Source organism: Poromitra crassiceps, assembly GCF_964638095.1.
Source record: "Poromitra crassiceps genome assembly, chromosome: 28".
In the NCBI taxonomy this organism is placed as follows: Eukaryota; Metazoa; Chordata; class Actinopteri; order Beryciformes; family Melamphaidae; genus Poromitra; species Poromitra crassiceps.
Window position 1 is genome coordinate 13,907,319 of NC_139651.1, and position 7,500 is coordinate 13,914,818.

At 54.5% G+C, this 7,500-nt stretch overlaps 1 protein-coding gene across 1 annotated transcript in view; it reads left to right on the forward strand.

Moving 5' to 3' along the window:
- dpy19l3 (dpy-19 like C-mannosyltransferase 3) overlaps positions 1 to 7,500 on the forward strand; it is a gene marked incomplete at both ends in the record, with an annotated part of 58,946 nt that overhangs the window by 25,203 nt on the left and 26,243 nt on the right. The window contains one exon of the mRNA XM_083662158.1: positions 1,338 to 1,478. Coding sequence (XP_083518284.1) covers positions 1,338 to 1,478 — 141 coding nt within the window. The remainder of the gene's footprint in view (positions 1 to 1,337; positions 1,479 to 7,500) is intronic.

Below are 7,500 nucleotides of genomic sequence, written 5' to 3' on the forward strand. Positions count from 1 at the left end.
ACAATTAATCAAAGTAAAAATAGGACTAGTAAAAAGAATAATAATAATACTGCACAATAATAACAATAACAACACTCACAAAAATGTCAGTGAACAAGGGGTGTTGGTGCATCATCCTCACTGGGGTAATTGTGGCGAGATTGGATGAGGCGGGGAATGGAGGAGTTCTGGCGGACAGCGAGGGGAGTAGTAGTCAGGCTGGCCATCAGGGGGCAGCGGTGGTCCCTGTGGATTCACTTCAGTCATGGTTGATTCATGCTCTTGAGACACAGCCTATTCCACCAGCTGCCTCTCATAGCCTCGTATGCCCTGTGGCGCAAGGTGAGGGCCACAGCCAGCTAATAGCATTAGCATAGCGACCGGAATACTAACGTCACGGAACAAAGGGCTATTTGGAATTAATTTAATCCAATTCACTCCGCCTCACGACTCACGTACACGGCTGACTTAGATTGGATTTGTATTCAAATGGAGGCCGGTGTCCAGCTGATGCAGGTGGGAGGCCAGACAGTGTGAGCTCACTCTATGCCCTCAGGCTCGTGTGTGTGTGTGTGTGTGTGTGTGTGTGTGTGTGTGTGTCTGTGTGCGTCTGTGTCTGTCTGTCTGTTTGTGTGTGTGTGTATGTTTGTGTGTGTGTGTGTGTGTGTGTGTGTGTGTGTGTGTGTGTGTCTGTCTGTGTGTGCGTCTGTGTCTGTCTGTGTGTGTGCGTGTGCGTGTGTGTGTATGTGTGTGTGTGTGTGTATGTCTGTGTGCGTGCGTGTGCGTGTGTGTGTGTGTGCGTCTGTGTCTGTCTGTGTGTGTGTGTGTATGTCTGTGCGTGTGTGTGTGTGTGTCTGTCTGTGTGTGTGTGTGTGTGTGTGTGTGTGTCTGTCTGTGTGTGCGTCTGTGTCTGTCTGTGTGTGTGTGTGTATGTCTGTGCGTGTGTGTGTGTGTCTGTCTGTGTGTGTGTGTGTGTGTGTGTGTGTGTGTGTGTGTGTGTGTCTGTCTGTGTGTGCGTCTGTGTCTGTCTGTGTGTGTGTGTGTATGTCTGTGCGTGTGTGTGTGTGTCTGTCTGTGTGTGTGTGTGTGTGCCTGCCTGCAGACAGAAGCACTGGTGGGTGGGCATCTTTACGTGTCAGCCTGCACAAACATAATTTGTCATCATCCGCTCATTCTGCATTCTGCAGCCGCTAACCTTTAGAGAGAACAGCTAGTGAAATCTGAATAATCACAATATAAAACCAATGCCACCCACCCACCTACCAGTCTGCCTCTCTCTCCACCGCCGTCTGGCTGCCATCTTTTATGCATGGATGTTTCCTTCCATCTCTCTCCGTTCCCCCTTTGTTTGTCAGCAGGCCCAAAGCAGGTCCAGCAGAGGAGAGGAGAGGAGGAGGAGGAGGAGGAGCAGAGGGACGGGCCATGGCTCTTCGTCCAGACGTGGCCTATAATCTGTTGCACACGCTGTTCTACGGCCTTCTGGCTTTCAGCACCATGAGGTGAGCGTGGGAGGATCATGCCATAAGGTTTGTGGTATGTTACTATGACATGGTGTTTGGTCATGTCTGTAGTACCGTACATTACCACATGATTTGGAATTGCTCAAATCGCAACAGGGTGAAATCTGAAAGAGCGTGACTGCCGTGACATATGGACGGTAGATTCCTTTTACATCCAGACATGAAAGCAGTAAGTGCTGCATTCACAAAAAGAAAATGTTTGAATGCTTTTAATGCATGGCAGAGTCAGGTAAAAACGCCACACTTTTCATGTCAGCACTTTCTCTAAAAGGCTGATGAGGAGCAAAAGGCATTAGTTTGTGTCAGTCAGGGTTTAGGGTTAATTTAATGATCCTGTGCCTTCCTGTCAGGCTACTCCTGTGCATTAAAACACTGTGAGATTTATTTTGTAAGGCTGCACTTCCTCTTCACTACACGTACACACAGGCCCGCAAACACACACACACACTGTGGAGTCTCGTCAGCCTACCCCCTGACAGGTGAGAGCAGGAGGACAGCCAGCCACCACAGTGACGTCAGAGCAGGGGGATCCCAACAGAAACGCTGTCTGGGACGCGTCATCACTGATAGGTACTTCCCCAATTATGTCCTGAATCAGTGGGACCGCTAGCAGCCGGGCGCTGTTAGGAACAGAGCGCCCGGCTGGAACAGATCCCCAATCAGTGGCCCTAGAAAAACAGACGCCGCTCTGAAGCTCACTGTGTGGCCGGTTTTCCTCCAGGTGGAAGCGCTCCTTGCTGTCGGGCGGTAAGTCAGATTTCCACTCCTCTCCCTAAACATTCTCGTGTCATAAAATGATGTTGCCTGACAGACCCTCTCTCCTCTCGTCCACAGGCACGTTACGGGAGCACTTAAACGAGGAACGGAGCCCTGGCTACGTGGTGGGGAGCAAACCCCCTCACTGGCCCCAGGCTAACCCAGCCTACTTTAGTTATATATATTTCATGGACATACCCCGATAAGGGAAGAGTTTTCATTTTGGTGAATAAAACAACGCTTCGGCGTTTAAAACTGTTTTCTGTGTCTTGGATTGAATCAGAGTTGCCACAAGTGGTGGAGAATGCAGGCACTCTGATTCAACGCCAACCGCACGCACCATGGAGCAAGCACAGGCTCTGGTGGCCCTAATCCAAAGCCAAACTGACCTACAGCAGGCAGTACACGAACTGATAAAAAAAATAGAGAAAGACGGCTCGACTTCCCGGGCTCCAGGAGATGTCCTCACTAAGCAGACCCCCGACGATGATATCGAGGCATACATGGAGCTCTTCGAAAGAACGGCGGTGCGAGAGGGATGGCCCGCAGCCCACTGGGGAGGCATCATCGCGCCCTTCCTCACGGGCCAGGCACAGAGGGTTTGCCGGGACATGTCCATGGGAGAGGCCCGCGACTTTGTGAAGCTGCGCACCGCCATCCTCGCCAGTTACGGCTACAGCCTTCCTGCTCGCGCACAAAGGTACCATGGCTGGAGGTACACCCCGGACCAACCGCCCCGCTCCCAAGTCGCCGATTTGCTGAGGCTCACCCAGAGTTGGCTCACCTCCACCGGGGAGCCCCCGTGGATAGAACGCCTCGTAATAGACAGATGTATCCGCTCCTTGCCGCCCGACGCCCGAAAATATGCTGCCCAGGTGAGCCCCTCATCGCTGAACGCATTGGTGGCCTTGCTAGAGAACCACCAAGTCAGCGCCGACATGATGCGCCACACGCAGAACGAGCCCCTCCGAAAGCCCGCCATAGCCGACAGACCCAGCCGAGACAGCCGACGCCGGCCACCGCCGCTACAGCCCCCGACCCAGAGGGACCCTCGTGCCCAGGCCGACCGAGTGAGTCGGCAGCTGAGGAGGTGCTATGTCTGCGGACAAGAGGACCACCTCTCCTGGTCCTGCCCCGACCGGGATGTGTCGATGCCTTCCGCCGCCGGAGACGAACCACGGCCCTCCCTCCACACCGGAGGAGCCCCTAGCCAGCAGGCGACACTGCCGGTCAGGGTGGGCCGCATCGACACCCACGCCCTCCTAGACTCCGGTAGTGTGGTGACGCTCGTGCGGGCTGACCTCGTGGAGGTCCTCACTACAGAGACAATGCCGGTGACGTGCGTCCACGGGGACGTGAAGAGATATCCGGTCAGTTATATACGGGTCCAGACCCCGAAAGGCGACGTAAAAGTAGCCGCCGGCGTGGTGCCCAACCTCCCGGTCCCGCTCCTGATAGGCACCGACTGCCCCCTATTCAGCCGGTACTGGAGTCACGGTCGTCGGCCGGAGAAGCCCCGACGAGAGAAACCGAGGGGAAAAAGGATGGCCCGGCCGCGCCTGGCCTGCCCAGCCTTCCGGCCGGGATCAGACGGACCGCAGTCCGAAACATCAGCCGCGGAAGACGGTCCAACCCGGCCAGCCGAGTCGGACACGCCTCCTCTCAACGAGGACCCTTTCGCGGAGTTTCCGCTCCCGGACGACCCTGGACCTCCGGGCCGCGGAGAGTTTGCCTCGGCCCAGTGGGCCGATCCGAATTTGGAAGCCGGCCGCCGCGCCGTCGCTGGCATCGATGGCCAGCACTGTTCCGGGGTGAGACAAAACTTTCCACAGTTTATTGTTAAACATGGGTTGTTGTATCGAGTCGCCAAAACTCCGGGGGGGGATTTAATAGAACAATTGTTAGTACCAAAAACATACGTATCCAGAGTGTTGTATTTGGCCCACACTCACCAACTGGGGGCCCACTTAGGGGTCCAAAAAACGTATGATAGAGTGCTACGCAGATTCTATTGGCCCGGCATAAAGAAAGCCATTGAACTGTTCTGTCGTTGTTGTGGCGAGTGCCAGAAAACGGCACCCCGGCCAATGTACCGGAACCCACTGATTCCACTGCCAATCATCGAGGTCCCGTTCTCCAGGCTGGCCATGGATATCGTGGGGCCTCTCCCGAAGTCCAGCCGAGGACACCGATACATACTGGTAATAGTGGATTATGCTACTCGTTACCCTGAGGCAATACCTTTACGCACTGCTAATGCCAAAAATGTCGCTCGAGAACTGTTCCTGCTATTTAGCAGAGTGGGAATAGCGGAGCAGGTACTCACAGACCAAGGGTCCTGTTTTATGTCCAGAGTAATGACGGCGTTATACAAATGGCTGAAAATCACCCGTATCAGAACTTCTGTTTATCACCCCCAGACCGATGGACTTGTCGAGAGATTCAACCAAACCCTGAAAAAGATGCTAAAAAAACTGATTGACGTGGACGGAAAAGATTGGGACCAACTCCTCCCATACGTGCTGTTCGCCATACGGGAGGTGCCACAGGCCTCCACCGGATACTCACCGTTCGAACTCCTCTACGGCCGAAACCCCCGTGGCCTACTCGACCTGGCCAAGGAGGCCTGGGAAAGCCAGCCCTCCCCCCTCCGGAATGTTATCGAACATGTGGAGCGGCTCCAGGAGAGAGCCAAAAAGGTCTGGCCACTGGTACGGAGTCACATGGAGGAAGCCCAGGCAGCCCAGGCGCGCACCTATAACAGGGGAGCCAAACCCCGGCAGTTCCAGGTAGGAGAGAAGGTCCTGGTGCTGGTGCCCAGCCATGACTGCAAATTCCTGGCAAAATGGCAGGGACCATTTGAAGTAACCGAGAAGGTCGGGCCAGTGAATTACCGGGTCTGTCAGCCGGGGAGGAGGAAAGGCCACCAGATATACCACATAAACATTCTGAAGCCATGGCACGACGCCGAGAGACCCGGCCCCCTAGCCCTCCTCACCCTCGCACAACCCAGGCCACCGCAGACGATCCCCGTGGACATCGGACAGGACCTGGGGCCAGAGCAACTACAAGATCTCAAGGAACTCCTAGGAAGGAGTCATGATGTTTTCTCCGAGCTGCCAGGACGGACACACGCTATCCAACACGACATTGAGACGACGCCGGGAAAAGTGGTGCGACAGCGGCCCTACCGCATCCCCGAGGCCCGGAGAGAAGCCATCCGGGGCGAAGTGAAGAAAATGCTCGAGTTGGGCGTAATAGAAGAGTCCCACAGCCCCTGGTCCAGCCCCATTGTCATTGTGCCGAAGCCAGACGGGACGCTTCGGTTTTGCAATGATTTTAGAAAACTGAATGAAATATCCACTTTTGACGCATACCCGATGCCAAGGGTAGATGAATTAATCGAGCGGCTGGGGCCCGCTCGATTCGTGAGCACCCTGGACCTCACCAAAGGCTATTGGCAGGTACCCCTAACCAGACGGGCGAGAGCCAAAACCGCATTCGCGACCCCCGACGGCCTATTTCAATACCGCGTCCTCCCCTTTGGAGTACACGGCGCCCCGGCCACATTTCAGCGACTGATGGACAGAGTCCTCCGGCCCCATCGCGCTTATGCGGCGGCATATCTAGACGATATCGTCATACACAGCAGCAGCTGGGAGCAGCACATGACACAGCTGGAAGCGGTGCTGGGAGCCCTCCGCCGAGCCGGACTCACCGCCAACGCCAAGAAATGTAAATTGGCATGGACAGAGACAAACTACCTGGGATACACCATAGGCCGGGGGTGCGTAAAACCCCAAATAACCAAAGTGGAGAGGATACAAAATTGGCCCCAGCCCAGGACGAAAAAACAAGTAAAATCCTTCCTGGGCCTGATTGCATATTATTTAAAATTTGTAAAAAATTTTGCCACCATAGCAGCCCCGTTGTATGACTTAACGCGCCAGAAGCTGCCCCACCATGTCAAATGGACGGAGGAAACAAACGCCGCATTCTGTGCCCTAAAGGAGGCGCTCTGCCGAGAGCCGGTGCTGATAGCCCCAGACTTCGCTAAGCCATTCATCCTACACACAGACGCCTCAGGAACAGGAATAGGAGCAGTGCTGGCGCAGGTAATAGATGGGGATGAACACCCCGTTACCTTTATAAGTAGAAAATTGCTTAAACATGAGAGAAACTACTCAACCGTAGAGAAGGAATGCCTGGCGGTGAAGTGGGCCATTCACTACCTACGCTACTACCTATGGGGCAGGGTATTCACCCTCATCACGGACCACGCCCCCCTAAAATGGATGGCGACGAACAAGGATAAAAATGAGCGGGTAACGCGGTGGTTCTTGGAACTTCAGAACTATAAGTTCAAAGTGGAACACAAACCAGGAAGAGAGATACCACACGCAGACGCCATGTCACGCCGAGATGAAGCAGGGGAAAGTGAAGCTCCCCGCACTGGCAGCGAGCTTAGGGGGAGGATGTGTGGAGTCTCGTCAGCCTACCCCCTGACAGGTGAGAGCAGGAGGACAGCCAGCCACCACAGTGACGTCAGAGCAGGGGGATCCCAACAGAAACGCTGTCTGGGACGCGTCATCACTGATAGGTACTTCCCCAATTATGTCCTGAATCAGTGGGACCGCTAGCAGCCGGGCGCTGTTAGGAACAGAGCGCCCGGCTGGAACAGATCCCCAATCAGTGGCCCTAGAAAAACAGACGCCGCTCTGAAGCTCACTGTGTGGCCGGTTTTCCTCCAGGTGGAAGCGCTCCTTGCTGTCGGGCGGTAAGTCAGATTTCCACTCCTCTCCCTAAACATTCTCGTGTCATAAAATGATGTTGCCTGACAGACCCTCTCTCCTCTCGTCCACAGGCACGTTACGGGAGCACTTAAACGAGGAACGGAGCCCTGGCTACGTGGTGGGGAGCAAACCCCCTCACTGGCCCCAGGCTAACCCAGCCTACTTTAGTTATATATATTTCATGGACATACCCCGATAAGGGAAGAGTTTTCATTTTGGTGAATAAAACAACGCTTCGGCGTTTAAAACTGTTTTCTGTGTCTTGGATTGAATCAGAGTTGCCACAACACACACACATACACAGACACACACGCTCACAGACGCACGCACACACACACATACACACACACACACATACACAGACACACACGCTCACAGACACACGCACGCACACTCACACACACATACACACAGACACACGCACTCACAGTCAGACACACACACACACAAAC